Consider the following 22,584-nt stretch of genomic DNA (forward strand, 5'->3'; position numbering starts at 1 on the left):
ATTTGAGTCAATACTATATCTCTTTTTGAGATATAGTATCTTTTTGAGTCAATACTATATCTCAATACTATATCCCTTGAGTCAATACTACATCTCTTTTTGTTCTGCCATAAAATAGCTTAGCTTTCTTCTAATTTTTTTTTTTTGTTTTATTTTGTTTTGTTTTGAGACAGGATCTTGCTATATATTCCTGGCTGGCCTTGAACTCCCAGTATAGCCCAGGCTGGCCTCACATTTGGAGTGATCCTCCTGCTTTGCCCTCCTGAGTGCTGAGATTATAAGTGTGTGCCGCCACACCTGGCCTCTTCTACTCTTAAATACTTTCTGTGGGCCATTCTACTTACTGTACCATTTTATTTCCTCAAACCTATGTTTCTTAGCTCCTGTTGCTATTATACAGTTCTCATTATTTTCTGTTTTATTTTCCTCCTATTTAGTTCACACCTTTCCCCTTTCATTTTTCTCTATTCATTACCTTCTGCTTTTTTTATGCTGTATTCTTTCTTCACAACTCCATGTAATAAGAGTTGTTTTCATGTGGATGAGTTTCAAGTCTCAGATTTGCACATACAATCCATGCTAGATATCTTTACTTAGATAACTTTTGTGTTTTTTGTTTGTTTTTTCGAGATAGGATCTTACTGTGTAGTTCAGGGTGGCCTTGAACTCACTCTTGTAGCCCACCATGGCCTTGAATTCGGGTCAGTTTTCCTGCCTCAGTCTCTTAGTGCTTGGATTATAGGCATGTACCACCACGCTGACGTGTAGGTTAAAAAAAACCTTAGGTCTCCCTCATTCTCTGAATCTATAATTTTTGGCCAAATCTTTAAAAATATTTCTTGTATATACCCCCCCCCATTCTACTTCTTTTGATGCATAATTCAAATTTTCAGGATTTGCTTTGTGTATTCAGTACTTTCCTAACCAGTCTTTTTTGCTTACATTCTTCTGTTCCATGTGTCCTCAGTGTGGTTCAGAGTGTATCACTACCTGAATTAAAACTCTTCAGTGGTGGTTCACTGTTGCTCATAACATAAGGTTTCGATTGTGTCTTCACTTTCTTTACGTCCACTTTCAGCCCTTCACACTTATCTTGATTTTAAGGTGCTTAGAGCTTGACTCTAGCTTTGTGTCCTCTTTGTAGTTCAGTACCAGAGGTGTAAAAATTTTCATACAGTACTCTTAGACTATAATATTAGCCAAAAAAGTTCCTGTGATAAATAAATTGGAAGTAATTTGCTTTAAATAGAACAGAAAATATCTTTTATAGTTTTTATGCTTTTCTGGGAATATTCAATGCATAATAAAAGGAAAAGAATAGCCAGCACTTTGCAGAAAGTGCATACTTTTGTAAGCATAGTTCTGTTTTTCTCACTTACTAGTGAAAGAATAGCTGCATTTTTCTGTTAATTCTTAATTTCCCTAGGTCAAGGCAAAACTTAAGCCAAATTCTTCGGAAAACGCAATGAGTAAAACGCAGGAAGACACTCCTGTGGTGAAGCCTCATAACCAAGAAATCACTGTTTCCTCCACCTCTCATCTTCCTCAACCCAGCAGGCATCAAGAAATCTGGTCTGTCCTAGAGAATGTTTGGATTACAATATATCAGAACAGGTACTAAATTTCCAGCTAATCTTTAACTCTAGAGTGAAAGCCTGCGTTTTTGGGGGGCGGGTACTAGGAATCAAACTTAGGACCTCACGCTTGCCGGGCAGGTGCTGTGCCACTGAGCTAAATCCCCAGTCAAAGCTTGCTTTTCTTCAGAGTTTCTGTTACTATTCATTAAACAGTTAATTTTTGAGTTTTGAGTTTAATGCACAGATTGTCTTAAGGGACTTTTGTCAAATTAGTACTTTGGAAACAGTTACGCTTAAATAGGTGGACACATCAGAGTTATGTGGAAAATTTTAAAAATATATGCATAAACTCTCTCATTAGAAGTTCCAATTCAGTAAGAAAGAGGTTAAGAGAACAGTGAATTTAAACAAACAGACAGCCTCTCCAAGTTTTTGATTCAGATGTGAAAGCTTGTTGAGAGGCATTACCTCTGTATATGTCAAAACCACTGAAAAATCACCTGGATTAGCTAAACAGTTTAGGGTACAAGGCCTTGATAAAATTAAAAATAAAAGTTTATGTAAGTTTTTTAAAGGCAGATAAACACTTTTGTTTCAAAGGAAAAATTATTTTCTGTTACTTTAGTCACATAAACATAAAATGTAATGGTCTTGGTAAAATGATAGGGCTTATTTGTATTTTTTTTTAAATGAGCTGCTGTTAGACCAGCTGAAAAAAAAAATTGGGAACCACTGATTAAATTTAAAGTAGATAAAAACTCCCTCCTGTTCTTTCCACTAAGCCCATAATCTTTACATATAATTAAGTTACAAAGCCAGTGGCATATAGTTTGATTTTTGTTTCATGAGCTCTTTGCGACTGTTGTTTGGGATTGAGGTAGTCTGTTTGTTCTAGATGTTCACAAAAACAGCAGCAGAGCCCTTCACTTACATACCTGTTCTCAGTTGGCTCTTACAACATTGTAGATTTGTGGTTCATTTTAGGCTTGGGCTATGATTAAATTTTTTTTTCCAACAAATAACTTATATGAGCTAGCTTTATATCCTATCATACTAAAGAAATAACTGTATCTGGCAAATCATCTAAGGAGGATAATATTTAAAAATTACATTTATGTTCAAAACAATTGTTTCATTGCTTTTTTTCCAGTTTTTTTTTTTTTTTTTTGGTTTTTCTCCGGTACTGGGAACCGAACTCACGACCTTGTGCTTGCCAGGCAGGCGCTTTGCCGCTGAGCTAAATCCCCAGCCCCTTTTTTTTTTCCAGTTTTAATATATTTTTTCAAATTTTAATTAATCAAGACATTGTGGCTAGCAGAAAGTTACTAGATATATACGGTAGGTCAGAGAATACTACTTTTAGAATAAAGTATATTAAAACCATAGGTAAGATACTTTAATTTTTCTTTGGTTTAGAAAGCATTTGAGTATTGGACACCAGAGAATACTGTGTTTCTGGCTGATAGACTACATAATGGCATTTCAGCGAGTGGAAAATGTTCTTGTTGCCCTATCTATACATATTTACTTGAGACTACATTTTTTCTCAAACCTGATTGATACAAAGGTCTAGTAGGGTCTGTGCGTGGTTATTCACTGCTAGTGTGCTTGTACGTGACTGTAAATGCCATCTTCTTGTTCCTGGTTTAATAATCATTTGTGAACTTACAGCACATCAGGTTAGGTTTTCTATTTATAAGGAATTTGGATAAGTTCTACATACTATTACTGATTTAAGTTTTAAAAAACCTTTCCTGCTGTTTTTCAGGCAAGCTTCTGAGACTTTGTAAAAATGTGTATCTTTGAGTTTCAGTGTGAACTATAATTAAAATATTGTATTATATTTTTTTCATTACTTTTTTTGTAACTTAGAACTTTATTAATACTGTGAAGGTAAAAGCAATTTTTGAACTTTATTTTTCTGTTTGTTTTTTATACTGAGAATTTAACATAGTGCCTCACATTTTCTAAGAACACACTCTACCACTAAGCTACAAGCTTTGGTCCCCAAAAGGATAGTTTTTGAAAGTTTTTTGACTGATGCTGTCCTATAAGCTGACTGTTCAATAATCAATAATACATCTGATCTGTAATTTAATGTCTGACAATAGATTGCAGCTGTAACTGATTTGAAATGTTTATTTTCAAAACCTCTTCATTATTTTTAATGACTGATTCGATATTAATGTGACATGTATTTTTTTGTATGTGTAAAAATTGTTTGAACAAAAAATTTTGCATTTGTAAAGCCAGGCTGTTTTAAATTTATAATCCTTCTATCTTACCCTCCTGAGTGCTGAGATTACAGGAATGTGCCACCATGCCTAGCTGACCTAAATCCTTTTTCAGAAATAAGCTTTTTACAAATGTACTTTATGCTTTGTATTTTAATATTCTCTAATATAGTATATACTATTTTATGCACTAAAATATGTTTTCCTTTAGTAAGGTAAAAACATATATTAACCAATCTATTTCTACAGATTTCCCATGTTTCCTTTTTGTAGAGGTGTGCTTGGTTTCGTTGCTTATTATTATTTTGTTCTTGTATATTAGATCTTACAGCATACTCAGGGCCTACTTTTAATACCTGAGTCGGCTTTTACTAGTTTATTCTCTGTCAGCACAGCAGGAGTTATGGACATGAACATGTAACATTAAGGCTGCTGTTTTGGAGGATTTTGGTGGTGGTATGGAAAGTATTTTTCAGTTTGTACAAGACTGATACCTGGCAATTTGTTTTGTTATTGTTTAGCTCTAATAGTAGGAGAAATGTGAAATGAAAAAGCCCAAGTATCACATTGTAGGGCCCTTTTATTACTAATCGATATAGCCAGCTTTGTTTCTAGGCATATGTGTTAGTTTCCTAGGGCTGCTATAATAAATCACTGCAAACTAGATGATTTTTAAACAGCATGTACTTATCTGCTCACAGCTCTGAGGGCAAAGATTGGAAATCCAAGTGTCTGCAGGGTTGTTTCTCTCTGGAAGTTCTGAAGAAGAATCTGTTCCATGCCATTTTCCTATCGGCTAGTGGTTGTGAGCAATCCTTGTATCACTCCAGTCTCTGTCTTTACAGTTTGTGGGAACCACTCTAATCCAGCCCTCATTTAAAATTAACTAATTACATTTTCAAAGACCCTATTTCAAATAAAGGGCCGGGGATATAGCTCAGTGGCACAAGCACCTGCCTGGCCAGTGCAAGGTCCCGAGTTTGATTCCTGGTACCAAAAAATCAAGATCAAATAAAGTTACATTCTGAAGTTCTCAGTGAACATGAATTTTGGGAAGATAACATTGATACTATAGCATGTTTGGCTTTCAATTTTGTGGCTAAAATAAGAAAACCTTTTTCTATTTTTTACATGGTATAAGAGTGATTTTAATAGTTTGGTATTTTACCAGATGACTAATTCACTGTTTACTTAATACTTGTATGCTGTTGCATATTTGGAATGTTAGTAATTGTTGACTAGTTGTGAATAATTATTAATTTATGATAGATTTCTGAAAGTGGAATTACTAGGGTAAGCTTCCAGTTTTAATTGACAGTCTCATATCTTGTTTTCTTCATTCTTATATTGTCGGAGACTGAATTGGATGTAGATTGATAATATTACTGCCCTTCTGTCTCTAATGATCTCTTAGAATAACAGTATTCACATGGTTTTTATAGTATTACTTCACTTAAGATTTGGAATAGATCCAGAACTAGATTCCTTGCATAAATATTAACCTGAACTTTCCACATCACCATTTTATTTATAATTTAAATAGATTACAACGATGAGAAATTAATTTTATTTTATTTTATTTTTATTTTTATTTGTTTTTGGTTTTGGTTTTTCTCTGGTACTGGGAACCGAACTCACGACCTTGCGCTTGCCAGGCAGGCGCTTTTGCCGCTGAGCTAAATCCCCAGCCCCGAGAAATTAATTTTATTATTTTATTTTATAGAATGGAAAAATTGAATTATTAAATGTGCATGCATATGTGTAAGTATTATTTCTTTTTTTCCTCTGTTACAGCACAGATGTGTTTCAAAGACTGAACTCAGATTCGGCTCTGACTGCTTCAAAAATAGCATCATTTGAAGAAGCATTTATGTATCTTCAAAAGTTAATGGCAGCTGTGAAAGATATTCTTGAAGGAATCCAGAGGTGAACACTAAATGTCAAAGCTTCATTTTTTTGTTACTTTCCCCTTTTCTCTAGGTTTATCCACTTTTTTTTAAGAGTTGCTGGCAGTGTTCCAGCAAGTTTTATAAACTTCTCCCTCCCCTGCAACAAATCCTTATCCTCTATCTAGCTTGGATCACAAGAATGTTTTTACTTTTTCTTTCTGGAACATAAGTGTGTTAAAATAATTATCATTGTCCCTTTAAAGCAAATATATATTAGTATTTTTAAATATTTGAGTTTATGTGATACAGTTTCACAGTGCTACAAACTGAAATATAGTATGAAAAGCAACATACCCTTAATGATGCTCTGAGAGTTACATGTGTTTAAGTATTTGTCTTTATTTTCAGTATAGTTCCAGGAAGCTATAGAATGGGTTATAGCACCTTCATAACCTTAAAGCAAATGCTTCCTTTAAGAATTCTAAAAGAGCCCAAACTTTGCAGTTGGAGTGGTATGTACTAGAATTGCTTTACCTGAATTGGGTATGCAACTTGCTAACAGAAAAGTAGTTTTTTATAAACTAAAAAAGAAACAACAAAAAATGGACTACTATGCCCATGTTTAAGAAACTTGGAATTTCCAGATGTCTCTTTTTTCTTCCTTGTCTCTTCAGTGGTTTTTAGGAACTTAATCTCCTGTTAACATGAAAGGCATTTTTATTTCTTTGGCTCATATTTGGTCTAAATGATTTTTAGAATGAAAAATAGTTCAAGTCTTTTATCTAAGTTGTTAATGAACTAAAACATGGCAGATTCTAATATAAGTATTACCTGTAAGTACTAAAAGTCACTGTATTTATTTATTTATTTGTTTATTTATTTGTCTTTTTGAGACAGGTCTCACTATGCAGTTCAGGCTGGCCTTAAGCTCACTTTGTAGCCCAGGCTGGTCTCGAACTCGCAACGATCCTTCTGCCTCAGCTGGAGGGCTGGGATTACAGGCATGCGCCACCACTTTATAACTTACTATTAGATAAGAGTGCCTTGCTTATAGTTATTATTAAAACTGTTGTTCAATGTAGATTGCATTAAAAGTCATGCATGACAATACCTTTTCTAGTCTTTTTGAGACAGGGTCTTGCTATGGAGTTCAGGGTGGCCTTGAGCTCACTTTGTAGCCCAGGCTGGTCTCGAACTTGCAACAATCTGCCTCAGCCTCCCGAGTGCTGGGACTACAGGTGTGTGCCACCACGCCCAGCAGCAGTAACTTTTCTAAAGAAAGTAAGGACATAAACTTGTCTTTAATCATTCCACAAACACCTATGGGGCACCAGCTATGTGTCTTTTGACCGCACACAGCTTATAAAGCAATGCATTCATTGTCTGCAATCCCAGCACTCAGGAGGCTGAGGCAGGAGAATTGCTGCAAGTTTGAGGCTAGCGTGGGTTACAAAGTGAGCTCAAGGCCCGCCTAAACTACATAGCAAGGCCCTGTCAACAAGACCAAAAAATTAATTAATTAATTAATTTTAAAAATGCAGTCATGTTAAAATGGATGTAGTAGTCCCTTTTTTCTGCTAGGCATGTACTTCAAGATCCCCAGTGGCTGCCTGAAACCAAAGACAGTACCGAACCTTATGTATGCTATGCTTTTTTCCTCTACATATATACTTACAACAAAGTTTAATTTATAAATTAGGCACAGTAAGAGATTAGCAGTGCTAACAAGTAGTAATACACAATTATAACAATACACTGGTAGGGCAGTTATGTCAATGCAGTCTCTCAATATCTTGTATTGACTGTATTTTCCGACTGTAATTGTCTTGGGTAACTGAAACTCTGGAAAGTGAAACCCCAGATAAAGGGGCTGCTGTAATTGCAGTGAAGAACCATTAGTATTTTGATATGGTGTATGCAGTGGATGGAGAGTTTGGCTAATGATGTCTGGATTAGAGACTGGAGGAGAATGTCTCACAGGCTATACAAAGCAGTTTCCACTTACCCTGTGGGCGAATATTCCTCACACATAGAAGGCTATAAATTACGAGTCACAACACATGTTTCTAGTCCAGAAGCATTGGATATATTGCATACTGTACTACTTTTTAGAGAAAATATATGGACATATTAATGGTGTTAAAAACTTACATTGTAGAAAGACTTTTTTTTTTGGTTTTTCTCCAGTACTGGGAATTGAACTCATGACCTTGCACTTGCCAGGCAGGTGCTGTGCCACTGAGCTAAATCCCCAACCCCTGTAGAAAGACTTACTTAATTTTAAAAACTTTAAAACATATTGATGCCTGGATCTTCCACCCAAAGAGACGGATATAATTGGTCTTGGCATGTTTGGCTACCAAGAAGTTAATTGAATTAGTGAGTGATAGGTTTTTCTGAGATAGGGTCTTGCTATGTAGTTCAGGCTGGCCTTGAACTCACTGTGTGGTTCAGGCTGGACTCAGCCCTGTAGCAGTTCTTCTACCTCAGCCTCCCAAGTTCTGGGAATACAAGTGTGAGCTACCATCCCTGGCTCAAAATTTTAAAAACTTTTTCAGAAAATTCTAAGAATATTTTGGCAAGGTTGAGAACCACTGTCCAGTATACTTACCGAGTGGTTCTCAAAGTGTGGGGTGCCTGGAACTTGTTAAATGTACAGAGTCTCAGGCCTTCCCAGACATACTGAACCTGTACATACAGAAACTGCACATGGTGCCCAGTGCCTTGTGTCCTCCAGGTAATTCCGTAGACAGTAAAGTTGAGCATCACTGGGCTAGGTGATTTTCAGTCCTGGTGACAGATACAGTCACCTAGAGTGGACTTGAGCATAGGCATTTTTACCAGCTCCCCAAGTGGTGATTGTGGAGCCAGGGTCAAAAAGATACAGGCTGTATACTGCTTAGATAAGCTATTTAAAATAAATTATTATATGAATTTTAAGGCTGATAAAATTTTGTTATCCTTTCCTTGTAAGGATCCGTAACCCCAGGAATAAGAAAATGTTGGTGACTCTTACCATGTGACCCAGGATAAATTATTAAAGCTATTTTGAGCCTCGGTTTTCATCCATAAAACAGACATGGTAATAACCTTCCCATAATGCAGTGCTTTGATAAGGTGTTGGTATTAATAGTCAAACTTGCAGTCTGGGAGATGAGTACTGCTACTCCGCTATGTGAGCAGCTTACTGGGATAGTAAACTTAGTACCAGTAATGAATTGAAGATGCAAAGTTTAGAAAGGAGGAAACTTTATTGGAAAGGGTTAGAAATGAGCAGATAGATAGCTATCCTGATAAGGACCAGGGTACCGTAGCTCCAGAAAGGTGGAGGACCTGTGGGTCCCCTGTTCCTGGCACCTCTATAGGGGTCAGAAACCCTTCCCCCACATGAAACTTGCCATAGCTCGGTTGGCTTCTGGGCACCCCCTGCCTTCATCATTTTCTTCTGGTGGTGTCTGTGTAACTTCTTTCTGCTTGTTTGTCCTTGACAAAAGCGTATCTTTAGAGTGGACAGCGGTTTGGCAAGGGGTGGCCTTATTCATGGTTAGCTTAGAGTTGTGTATACATGCGATACATGTTAGTCTGTTAGTGCGTGTATACACTAAATAAGAGCTTTCCCCAGTGTTGGTCAGCCCCCTCCGCACCTTAGTTTCTCCTTATCTTGGCTTTGTGCATTTGCCTCTCTGTGCCTGCCTGTCAGCTTTTTCCTCTGGTCTTTTGGTATAAGTCTGAGGGCCGTTTGGTGTCTTTCAGTTTTTCTCTTTATTTACCCTGTCCTTGAAATTGTACCCAGGGAATTACTCTAATTAGGTGTTAATTCCTTCTAGTCAAGATGAGGTAGAAAACTGATGAGGTGCTTATTTTATTCATTATGTGCCTATACAAAACCAGTAATTTTCAGCTTGTTTTTAGGGGAACTAGTTAAAAATGCAGAATTCTAGGTCTTAGCCTAGACTTACTGAACTAAAAAGATAAAAGTATTTTGTACAGCAGTGAACTTATATTTTGAACAAGTTTTCTGGGGGATTTGTAGAAGTTTCTGGGGGGATTTGTATGCATATGGTGAGAGACCAGATTTAAAGAAACAAACTATCTAAAATTTTATGTTGTAGGGAATCTAAATGTTACATTATAGAGAATAGAAGGAAAAAAATGCAAAGCTTAGTAAATGAGGGAAAGGGGTTGAAAGGAGGGGAGGGGGCTGGGATAAAAAGCAAGGTACATCATGTACAACTACAGATTCCCTATGATGGATATTACCATTATGTATATCTAAAATGTACCAATAAATTTAAAAATAAAAGGAAGAAGGAGGTGAAAAAAGATCATACCACCTGCCTCACCTTCCCTGGCAGCCTCCATGGAACTCAAAATACTGGGGGCAAAAGAAAGTCACAGTACCACCTGTTTTCTCCTCTGTTACCACTAGAGGGCACTGCCAATAAAATTCACATGTGCCAACATTCATTAATCAAAATATTAAAAATTATAATTTTTAAACTTTTTTTGTCTTTTTGAGACAGGGTTTTGTTATACTGTTCAGGCTGGCCTTGAACTCACTCTGTAGCCCAAGCTGGCCTTGGATTCCTGCCTCAGCCTCCTGAATGCTGGGATTACAGGCATGCATCACCATGCCTGGCCTATTTTTTAATTCTTAAGACACTTAAAATATTTTAGGAAATGGAATCATATTAAAATAAGCATATTAAAATAATATACTTTTTTCTTTTGCTTATGGGTGAATTAAAACATTTTTAAACACTGAAAAATACATTCGTTTGTAATGGCTGAAAATTCATTACCATCTTCTGATGCATATTACCGTAGCATCATTTCATTTGATTTTAAGATATACTGTGTGCCCAGTGTATATGTCTGCTCTAATTCCCTGCATCTTAAAAATAGAAGATGTATGATGTTACATTGGCAGTTAGGAATAAGGTAAAGTGTAACCAGGTCCTTCAGTTAAAGTGAGTGAAAATGCAGTTGGTAAACTAAGAACTTGAGAATCTATCCCTTTGTAGCTTAACTTGGGCATATCATCTATCCTATGTAAGCTGCAGCTTCATTCATTCATTGAGAATTCTAGTGTCTTCTTCAGAAACATATATAAGATGATATATGTAAACATTTTTAAGCTATATTTATAAGTGTTTGTCTTTTTTTCCTTAAATTTGAAATGTTTAAAGTATGTATTTCAGTTGTAAGAAAACTGTAAACATGAATGTGGTCATGCTGTGTAATCGGGAGCAGAGTACCTAATTTTGGAGTTTAAAAAGGGGTTGGGATATTGTGGATGCCTAAACTTTATAAACGTTTTCTTTTGGATAGGAGAGTAAATTTAAGTAGCTTAATTGATACTGCTTTAGCAATTGCTTGGTTTATAAGGTTTCATTTGGAGCAGTAAAATTAATTGGACAGTTGAATTGCAAATTGTGAAAAATAAAGAATGTTCTACTTGTCCATGGATGAAAGATGTTCTTTAATGTTTATATGTGCTTAAACTGACTTCTTACAAAACTCAGTGAAATAGGTCTTATGATCCACTTCTGAGACACTATAAATGTGAACAGCTTTAAGTTGAAAGCTAATAGAGAGCAATGAAAGTATTTCAGGTATGTTTTTATAGCTGTGAAATAAATGATAATAAAACTTCCTGGTTCAGAGATTAAGGAAAAAAGGAAAGGGTTATAGATTATAAACTGCATAGGTTTTTGTAATATACTTGTTTTGTCTTTATAAAAATAACAGCATTTTTGAAGTGCAGTATGGGAAAGAAGGCGAGTGAGCTACCATTCCTCAGAAATAGTGTGGCACATATTGAAGAGAATATTTTATATGTTAGGATGTCTTCTAAACTTAGATAACTTTTTTTCCTGTCCTTCTTTGGGTTGTATTTCAATGTAGCAATAAATAAGTACGACTGGTATACTTAGACATGATCATATGTTGCATGGGCCTGATGATAGAATATTATTTTGGAAAATGAAGCCTTTGTTGTGGTTTTAGAAGAAGGAGATTTTTATTGAATTATTTTATCTTCAAATCTTTATTTATTTATTGGTACCAGGAATCAAACTCACGACCTCTTGCTTGCCAGGCAATAAATCTTTATTTTTTATTTTTATTAAATTGAATTAATTAATTAATTTGGTTTTCTGAGACAGGGTCTCGCTATGTAGTACAGGATGGCCTTGAACTGACTTATGTATCCCAGGCTGGCCTCCAACTCATGGTGATCCTTCTGCCTCAGTCTGCCAAGTACTAGGGTTACAGCCATGCACTACCACATCTGGCCTCAAATCTTTATTTTTTTATATTAATTTAGTTTTATTAGTATAAGTTTGTAGGACATAATGTTGATATTAACCTTAGGGAGTATGTACATGTAATTAACATATCTAAATTTTTTTTTATTCTCCCTTCTTTCCTTTTACTCCTTGCTCCCTCTGTATTTGGATCCCATTTCTATTTGCAAAAGATCTCTCTCTCTGTTTCCTATTATCTTTCATTTTGTTTTTTAAAAATATTTATACTTGGGTTTCTCATATAAGAAAAGTTCTGTGGTATTTAAACTTGTGTATATGATTTATTTTGCTCAACATTAGTTTTAAGTGCATCCATTTTTCCTACAAATGACTCAAATTTATCCTTCTTTATGATAGAGTAGTACTCCATTATATATAAATACCACGGTTTCTTTATGCATTCATCTGTTGATGTATATATAAGCTACTTCCAAGATTTAGCTATTATGAATTGTGTTACTATAAACATGGGTGTGCATGTATAATTATGGTGTAATGTCTTTAACACTTTGGGGAAGATACCTAGAAGGGGAATAATGGCTAGATCAAATGGAATTTCTATTTGTAGTTTTTTGAGGAATCTCTGCACATAGTGATACTACTATAGTTTACATTCCTACCAGCAATGTAGCAGAGTTCATTTTTCCTCACATCTTTACTAGCATTTGTTATAAGATTTTTTCACGATAACCGTTCTTTCTGGAGCAAGATGAAATCTCAGTGATTATAATTTGCGTTTCTCTAATGACTAGAGAGGTTGAGCATTTTTTCGTATGTTTATTGGCCATTTCTATTTCTTCTGAGAATTGCATGTTCATTTCAGCTGCCTGTTCATTCCAGTTATTGGGGTTCTGGGTTTTTGGGTTTTTTTTAGTTGTTTGTATATTCTAGATATTGGTCCTGTCAGGAGTAGGTAGCAAAATTTTTTTCGCCATTTTATAGGTTGTTTCTTCACTCTGTTTTTTTCTTTGCAATGCAGAAACTTTTTAATTTGATAAAATTTAATTTGTTGACTCGATGTTATTTCTTGTACAATTGAGGTTCTGTTTCAGAAGTCCTTTTCTGTACCTGTCTTTCCAAGAATTTTCTGTTTTATCTTCCAGCATATTGTGTTTCCATTTTAATACTTGTATTTAGATCTTTGATACATCCTGATTTTAGTTTACTCCATGGTGATAGAAATGAATCTAGATTCAGTTTTTTTCATATGTGTAATAAATTTTCCTTGTACCATGTGTTAAGGAGTCTTACCTTTCTTTGAGTGTATGCTTTCACTTCTTTGTCAAAGGTCAGATGTCTCTTTGTGCCACTACCATACTGTTTTTAACACTGGACCAGTGAGCAGAGAGTGATATTTATAGCTTGAAATCCAGGTTTGTGATGCTTCCTAGTTTGCTTTTTTGTTGTCTGGCATTGTTTTTGCTATTCTGGGTCTCTTCTGGCTCTGTATGAGTTTTAGGATTATTTTCTCTAGTTCTGTGAGGAATGCTATTGTCATTTTGATTGGGATTGCATTAAATCTATAAAACATAACACTCTCTGCTCACGTTGGTTACTTCTGCTGTTGATATATTCAATAGAATTCTTTTATCTCCAGGATTTCTATTTGGCACTTTTTCAGGGACTATATTTGGTAAATTTGTTATTTATGTTTTGAATGATCTTGGTTAACTCTTCTAAATTTTTGTTTGAGTCATCTTTAACCATATTGGTCACTTTGTTAATTTCAGTATCTGGTGGTGTTTTGTTTTTTTTTCCCCCCGGTACCAGGAATCGAACTCACACTTTCCAGGCAGGCGCTGTGTCGCTGAGCTAAATCCCCAGCCCCTCAGTATCTGTTTGGTTATATCAGATTTGAGCTCGCCTCAGTTTGCTTTCTCTTTGATCTTTTTGTATACTTCCAACTGTTTGGCATTTGATTTCCTCTTCCTCAGTGCCCCTTGGATCTGCTTTGAAGCGTTTGGGATTCTTGGATACATCTTAGTGCCTTGTTTTTTCATATTGAATGTGTGCGGTGGTTTGAGGTCAAATAGAGTGAAGAGTATTTGTGGTAAGATCATCTCCCGAGTTAGATTCTGTTTTTCTGTAATGTGATCTTTATTTGTCAAGAGGTATTTTCTACCACTAAAGCCTGTTCAGCTTAATTGGGTTGGACCCAGACACTGTATTGTAAATAAATAATTCCTACTGGTTATATTAACATCCACAGATCCAACCATACATCAGTCGTGAACATGAAAATTGTTTCGACAACTTTGTCTTTTTATTACTGTCCCTTACAGACTACACTGCTAATAACAACAGTCTGGGATGTAGAGGGAGGGAGGGAGGAGGGAAAGAGGAAGGAGATACGTTAGTAAGAAGAGAGATAAATGAGGGAAGACAAAAAATAGGATGTCAGACTCTGTTGGTGGTATTTTTGTAACTGAAGTTAGGGACTAGTATTGAATGAGGGTCTGGAGGAGGGACACAGACGGAGGGAGGTATAATTAGAGATTGAGAATGGCTGTGAGGTTGTTGGAACCTGTGAGTGCATTTGCAGTTAGTTTTGTTTGGATCCTCCGAGCACAGTTCTGTTAAGGGTCACCCCAACACGGCCATGAATGGTATAGTCCAAGTTAAAGCACCGGTCAGTTCTTACTCTCTTTTTTACATTCACAGGTACCTGCTCTATATTTGTTGCATGAAATGTGTAAAAGAAGAAGGTAGTAAAGGATAGGATAAATGAAGAACAACAACTAAAGAAGAATAGGAAGGAAAAGGAGTTAAAATGAGAAAAGAGAAGGACCAAGAAAAAGTCCAAGAAAAAGACCAAGAAAAAGGAAAAACAAATAAAGTAAAATGAAAAATACTAATAAAGAAATAAGAGCTTAAGTGGGGGGCAACCACCCAGAACACACAAAACAAGCAAGGAAACAGACAGAAACCCATGCACTGCTATACCACAGAGCTGGCATGCCCACACGTTTCCTTCACTCTGTAGTTACAGTCTGATTGCAGACAGCTAAGCTGGTTTCCTCCCTGTGGACTGCTTAACTGCCTGCTTAGCAGTGGTAAAGGCTCTTAATCTGTCTGAACTGGCCTCCTGGCTGCAAGCTGTGCTTTGGGGGTGGCCAATTGCAGACTTTTGTCTCTGTCCCAAAATCTGACTACAATTAATTTAAGAAGAAAATGCGTTGTAGTTTGCCCAGCACCTAGTTCTCCATCACCTTCTGCCAGTGGCCTCCCACTCGCTCTCCCCTCACTGCAGGGTGAATTCTGTCATCATTTGTGTGCTTTTCCTCCAGGTCTTTCTTACCAGTATATCACAGAAGCGCTCTGATGTAAGTGACACTTTCTGTTCCTTCACTCTCAGACTTGTACGTGCCCCGGGTTCCTCTCTCAGGAGCTCATTTTCCAACCTGTAGCTCTTGGTTCAGTGCCCAGGCTCGGCAGAGGCCCTCCTGTCCTACCCCTGTGGTGGGCAGGGAGCAGGATTTCACTCTTCTCAGATCTTTCTGGTGTTTAGGGGAAACAATAGAAAGGCACCCACTTGGGTCTGGGTCAGCAGAATCTCTCTCTCCCCCATGTTTCCAAGAATCAGTTCCTAACTCCTTGCCAGGAAGCTCTGGCTCCTCACAGTTCATGGTGTTCAGCCTCTCCCTGCCTGGGCCTTTCTGTGTCAACCATTTATCTAAATTAGAGGACCGATGAGATTGAATGGAGATTTAGATTCAGAGGATATAAGCAGACAATTTTTTTGTAAGATGTTACAGAACTGTATAATATGTCATTGTTTATATACATATGTGGACAATTATTTACGAAAGCATTTGTGATATGTTATTGGAGTGTGATAAATACTTTTTAAACTTAATGTTTATATTAAGTTTTATATATAATAATTTACATTGGCTGACAAAATATGTGGCGTGTACATATCACTCTATGTTTTTTTTGTTGTTGTTTTTTCCGGTACCAGGAATCAAACTCACGACCTTGCGCTTGCCAGGCAGGCACTGTGCCGCTGAGCTAAATCCCCAGTCCTGAGTGTGCATATCACTCTAAATTGTCTAGTAAGCAGCTGGTATATATTTTTAATAGGGTTCTTCAGTATTACCAAAGATAATATATCACTTACTGCTTAATTTTTAAAGTAACTTGATTTTCATTTTACATATCTGATGTTCTTGTTCACACTTCCTAGTATTTATGATTTAAGAATAGGAAACAAAGACTGTTTTTATCCTAAATGTTAGTATAGAAATGTGACAGTTACTTCTGCTACCCATAGAACATACCTGTTTCCTTGTTTTAGTCAATAAAATGAATTTTTCTATGACAGAGTTAAATATTTCCCATCATAAATTCCTAGAAAATCACACCAGAATTAAGTAATAAAATATAATATGAAGCTGGTGTGGTGGTGGATAACTGTAATCCTGGAACTCAGGAAACTGAGGCAGGAGGGTTGCAAGTTTGGGGCCAGCCTGGGCTACATAGCAAGATCATGTCTTAAAAAATAAAAATAATATAGATATAATATAGATATATAGATAAATACAGAAGATTATTAAATATAGCAAGTACCTTTGTTAAGTTGATTTTATTTATAATCAGTATTGTTTTATTCAAATTCATCTTTTTTGTAGTTGGTTAATTTTATCTAGTGATTTATTGACCTGGTATTTAGGTAAGTTTCCCTGATGTTAAATCTTACTTTAGGAAATGGTTTTAGCATTTTTTTAAAGATGAAACATTTTTTTAAAAAGTGAAGCAGAGAATAAGTGACTTAAGTCAGTGAGGCCAAATACTGGTAAAATAATTGAATATAGGCAATCAATTAAAGGTTCTTAGTAAGGGTTGGCATAACTAAATGTGTACAGTGAATATATGGGGAAAAAACACATGATCAGTTCTAATTCTTTGTTACAGAGTACTTACATGGCATTGTCTGTAATGCAGTATTGCTTGCATTGTTCTTATGCTATTTTGTAAATGGATGTCTGTTAATATATTTTCCTTTTATTTTTAAAATAAATTTTAAAAATAATAGTTATACAACAGGTTTAGAGTATACCCTATACTCTAGGATTAGTTTAATTTATTTTCAGAAATACTGTATCTTCTTGTGACTCTTAAGGAACATTTAACACTGCAGTGGGTCAACCAGCTTCCATAGTGAGAATTGAGGCAGTCATTGTCAGGGGTTTCTAATAATTTGGCTCATGGATGTATCTTACACATAGACACGCAATAAATACTTTTTGACATCAAAAACCCCTGGAATTATCAAACATTTTTATGTGCCACACCCTAAAAACAAAGCAAAATTAATTTTCCATATACCTTACCCTTGATAAGAGTGTAACTTAAACTATATGTTTAAATTTTGTATCTTCATTTTGCTACCGTTAAACTAGTTTATTAATTTTTTTAAAATATGGAATGCTTCACAGAGTTGAAGTATTCCATATGTCATCCCTGCATAAGGGCCATGCTAATCTTCTCTGTATTGTTCCTTTTTTTTAGTATATGTGTTGCCAAAGCAAGCACTTTTATAATTGTTGACAGCTATATGTTTTCCTCAACTTAATTATTGAACTTAAGACAAATAAGCAAAAATAACCGAAATTATATTTTAATAACAATGATTTATAGAAATTTTATTTTTGTCTTTTTAATAGTGTTGATTAAAAAGTGTTCACACTTTTGAACACTATATGAGGTGTACATAAAGTGTGTTGGGTAGCTTCCAGAGGGACTCACATCTGTGTATTATGGTGCTGATATGTTAGAGAAGTGAAATGCTCAGACCTCTTAGATTACTAGATACTAGATCTGAGTGAATGCTGATACCTATAGAGCTAAATTGCCACTGTAGTTGGAGAAATGGCCAGAGGGAATTTACGTATTTTAATTACATTCATCTTTTGGGGGTTATTTTTGGAAAGATTTTTCTAAGATAATTTTTCTTTACCTTCTGGTGTAACTCATAAAAGCTCAAACTAAAAATAGTGGCATGAGCTTTGCATTTCTTGTTGATTACATATGATTACATTATTGCTACTACCTTTGGTCTTTAAATTCCTAGAAGTCATTGACCACATATAATATGTAAACTAGAATTCCTTAAGGCCACTTCTCTTGACCCCCTCCCTAATGTGGAACTCCCACCCCATCCTGTGGATATTTTAGTAGATGACTTGGGGCTAACATGAACCAGTGGAAAGGTGTAAGTTTAAAAGGGATGAAAAATTCAGTTTGACATAATAGAGCCAAATAGGTTGGGTGTGTAACTGGGCAGGTTGATACTGTTAGACTTCCTCTAAACCTGCTCGTACTCCCCCCCCCCCCCCGCACTGAAGGTTTTTTTTCCACTAAAAGTATTTCTTTAATTTCTCAGTGAGGTTTGTATTCATTATGAAAATGAAACCACCTCAATTACAGGGGAAGGGTTGCTTTACTGAAACTTGGTACATAGAAATTTTCAGTCTGTGTTCTATAGAATTGTTTCTGGGTTCTTAGGATGTTACAGGGGAAGGCATAAAGAAGTGCATTCAACTCCAGCCTTCCTCCTTGCTTTCTTTAGTTTGTCTGTTTTAGAGATATATGAGAATTCTGGATAACCTTTGTGAGTTATGTGTTTTGGCAGTAGTGGGCATGAGTCCAGGACTTTTGCCCTCAGCTAGCTCTGCAGCTTCTTTTATTTTAAGACACAGTCTAAGTTGCTAAATTGTCCAGGCTGGGCTCAAACTTGTGATACTTGTGCTAGGATTACAGGCATACACCACTACATATGGCTTACGTAGGCTTTCATTTGAATTAAGAGAGGTTAAACGTGGAATATTTTAGTCATAGAATAAAATTTTGTTTTAGAATTAAATTTTAAATCACTTGCTTCCAAAAGTTTTCTCTGCCAGCCCCCCCCCCCCCAATGTGAAATAGGTTGTTTATTTGCTACAGTAATACAGGTAGGTGACAGTTCTTTGCTTTAGGTCTTCTCTTCTTTGCCTAAATCAGTACTTGTTCAGACTCCTTTTGCATCAGTTTAAGAGCAGGACTGGAAGCAACATTTCTTAGTGTAAGGGTTCCCTTTGATTCATAGGAATGTAATATGTGATTACTGTGGTTATTTTTAAAAAAGTCAACAGTTCCTTCAGATTGCTTGGAAACAATCGTGAAAAAATAAAGAGAAATAGACGTGACCTTATAAACTATTTCACATCTAAAAGTAGAAGGACTTGTTAGTCCAGTGTTGTCAGTGAAATTCAGCTGTCTTTACTGCTGTTTGTTTTTAAGCATTTAGGTTAGGGCCTAGTGCACAAGAAACCATATTCTCAAACAAAACAAACAACTTAGTTCAACTTCTATAACATTAATTAACAATTGTCATAAATACAATTTTTTTTGATTTTTTTTTTTGAGATAGGGTCTTGCTTTGTAGTGCAGTCTGGCCTTGAACTTGCTTATGTAGCCCAGGTGGGCTTTGAACTAACTGTGATCCTCCTGCCTCAGCCTTCCAAATGCGGGAATTATAGGTGTGTGCCATTATGCCCAGCAATGCATGAATTTTCAAAGTTCAGACATAATGATTTTATTATACCTGGTTCTACATATTTTTAATATTATGCATTTCAACTTTATGTGTTGTTTTAAATAGAATTCCATGTATAGAAATTTGTTGCAACTTCAGTTTAAAATACGTCTGTGATGTAATGACTTTTGGGAAGGAGCCATTGTTTATACATCTATCCATATAGATTTCTGCACTTATTCTCAGGTCTGTGTCTTCCTTAGGTTGTGTGGTGATTAGTTCCTGCTTTAACTATCATATCTGCTACGATAGAGCTACTGGTCTCTGATCTTGTTTCTAAAATCTGAAAAATTTTCTCTTTGAATTGAACAAGAGACCTTTACTAAGAATCTCACGAATGTATTAGCTAAGGGAAAAAAGAGACATCCTTGTAATCTGAGCTACTTGGGAGGCTGGTGCAGGCGTACCATAAGCTTGAACCCAATCTGAGCAATTTAGCGAGACTCTGTCTCAGAATAAAAAATAAGAAGGGCTAGGGATTTGGATCAGTGGCAGAACATCTGCATTGGATCCCCAGTAACACACACACACACACACACACACACACACACACACACACAGAGGCAACTCAGTGTTCTTTGTGCTGAACCAGTGAAAAGATTAGCTTCAAAGGAAGTGGTACTGTTTATCTAGCCTATGGTCATCTTCGCTTTCCTCTGCCTTACTGATGTGTTACTGGTGAATCTATTGCTACAAACCACTGGCTCATGTGAACATTCTCTCTGGAGTGCTGTTGTGTACATGCAGTCAGATAGTGTCTGGCAGTATCTCCAAATACTGGCTGATGCTTGCTGTTGGGCAGAATATCAGCATATGCCCATGTAGGCTGTGCTTCCTTCTTCCTCATAGGTTAAAGGCTGGTTTCTAAAAGAGTCTCACACTGTTAATCTGGAAGCTGTAGTACCTTTTATGGCATTTTGTTGGAAATCCTACAGTATCATTTACCCTGTAGCAACAGACCTGCTTAGGTTCAGGATCTGGTTGGGCAAGCATTTCTACTGCCTTGGAATTACCCACTGCTGCTCTTGACTGTTCCTTGGAGCTTTGGTTTTAGCCTCTGAACTTTGTCAAGAAAAGTAAGCTAACTAGGCATGGTGGCACATGCTTGTAATCCTAGCACTCTGGGATGCTGAGGAAGTAGGGTCTCAAATTCAAGCCCACCTGGGCAATTTATAGGAGCCCTGTCTGAAAATAAAGGGCGGGGAGTATAGCTCATTGTGAGGTTCCTAGTGGGAGAAAAAAGGAATAATTTAGGACTGAGGATGCTTCTCAACTCTTAGGACTTACAAAGCGTAGTTGAATTGGATACTGTATGTCGTATACTGTATATATTTTTTCTTCTGTAGAATTGTGTTTATAATCAAGGTTCAAATATAGTTATTTAAAATTACCTACAGGGCTGGGAATTTAGCTCAGCGGCATAGCGCCTGCCTGGCAAGTGCAAGGTCGTGAGTTTGATTCCCGGTACCAGAAAAAAATCCAAAGCAAAAAAACAAAGAGTGGTATAAAATTACCTACAAACTGTACTTTCAGTGCCAGTTTTAAAAATGATATTCAGTATTCTGAAGAGATCAAATTTTAGTCGTGAATTTTGTCTAAATTACTCAAAAGTTCCTGTGTTCGATATCTACATGTAATTACTATAGTCAGCTTGCAAATTTCTATCAAGAAAACAAGAATATAAAATGATTTTTTTTTAAATTGTTTCTCTTGACCATTTTTAATTCTATACCATTTTTATAAAATCTGAGGCTGATGGAACTTTCCATTTGCGTAACTGATTTCGCCAAGTGAACTACTGGAAACATGTAATTTTAACTTGTAATAAATAACTAAAAAAGGGCTGTAAGATTTGAGGCGTTTTTCCCATTGTTCATTGTTGATTTGATAAATTTTCACACTTGGGCAAGTGTGTTAAATCTCTGACACTTGGTTTCTACAGCTGAAAACTAGTTACCATACTAGCTCATACTTACTGAATATGTATTGTGTTGTGGGCATTGTGCTAAGCACATTAATGCATTATTTAATTTATACAGTAATCTTATGAGGTAAATACTACTTTATCTCCATTTCACAGTTGAGTAACCAAAGTGCAGAAAAGTAGGTAACTTGACCCAGATCAAATTAAAAAGACCCAAGGTATGAAAAGGATCAAGGATGATACATATAAAGCACATAGTCAGATTTTGAGTAAGTAATCAGTAAGTCTATATATTATTATTGGTGATGTTATAAAAGGAATCTAAGTACATTCAGGTCCAGCTTGGTTTGTTAATGATCTGTGAGCTACAAATTAAACACTGCTTCAGACATCTGTTCCTCCAAACTCATTCTAGAATGAAATTTCAAGATTATAAACAACTTGAAGATAGGGAACCATGTTTATAATTTTTTTTTTACACTCTGTAGCTCTCACTACAGTATACACTTGAGCAAATAGTATGAATTTAATATGTACTTATTATGAATTTGTCTTGAAAGGATGAATGTGGATATATTCATAAATAGAAATTGCCATTTTCTGAAAAGTATTTCATCTCCCCACGGGGTAATTCTTTTAAGATTTTTTAAGTTGCTTATTAAAGGGTAATTTTAGGCTTTCATTCTAAGAGTCTTTTGTTTTCCCATAGAAGAAGAAAAAAGTAAAAACTTTAGAGAAGGCTGACTTCTCAAGAATTTTTGTGTGGGAGAATTACTGAGACTCAAAAGTCCATAAACTATTTTTCTCCTTTTTATTTTTTGTATATTTTCAACAAGCTGTATGTAGTGAGTAAAAGCCTGCAGTTTTATTCCAGACCAAACTAAGAAAGACAATAAATAATTTTTCTCCATTTTATTTTTCTATGTATTCTCAACGAACTGTTCTTCTAGTGAGTACAAATTTGCAATGTTTTATATCAGGACAAATTCCATTTTATTAAACCTCGAGTTAATAGGATATAATGAAGTCTAAGTTTGGTCCCTAATTGAATACATTTTAATAAAATTGTCTACTTC

The 22,584-nt window shown here is 35.8% G+C and overlaps 1 protein-coding gene across 7 annotated transcripts in view; it reads left to right on the forward strand.

The window, feature by feature from the left end:
* Swt1 (SWT1 RNA endoribonuclease homolog (S. cerevisiae)) overlaps nt 1-22,584 on the forward strand; it is an 89,174-nt gene that overhangs the window by 48,870 nt on the left and 17,720 nt on the right. For 6 of the 7 annotated variants that reach the window (XM_005375067.2, XM_005375066.2, XM_005375070.2 and 3 more), the window contains 2 exons: nt 1,427-1,614; nt 5,606-5,737. In XM_005375067.2, coding sequence (XP_005375124.1) covers nt 1,427-1,614; nt 5,606-5,737 — 320 coding nt within the window. Of the gene's footprint in view, nt 1-1,426; nt 1,615-5,605; nt 5,738-8,674; nt 8,774-22,584 lie in introns of those variants that run through there. The other variant, XM_005375071.2, reaches the window with a different exon arrangement.

This window comes from Chinchilla lanigera, unplaced genomic scaffold (genome assembly GCF_000276665.1).
Source record: "Chinchilla lanigera isolate Chin_1 unplaced genomic scaffold, ChiLan1.0 scaffold00005, whole genome shotgun sequence".
Classification (NCBI taxonomy): Eukaryota; Metazoa; Chordata; class Mammalia; order Rodentia; family Chinchillidae; genus Chinchilla; species Chinchilla lanigera.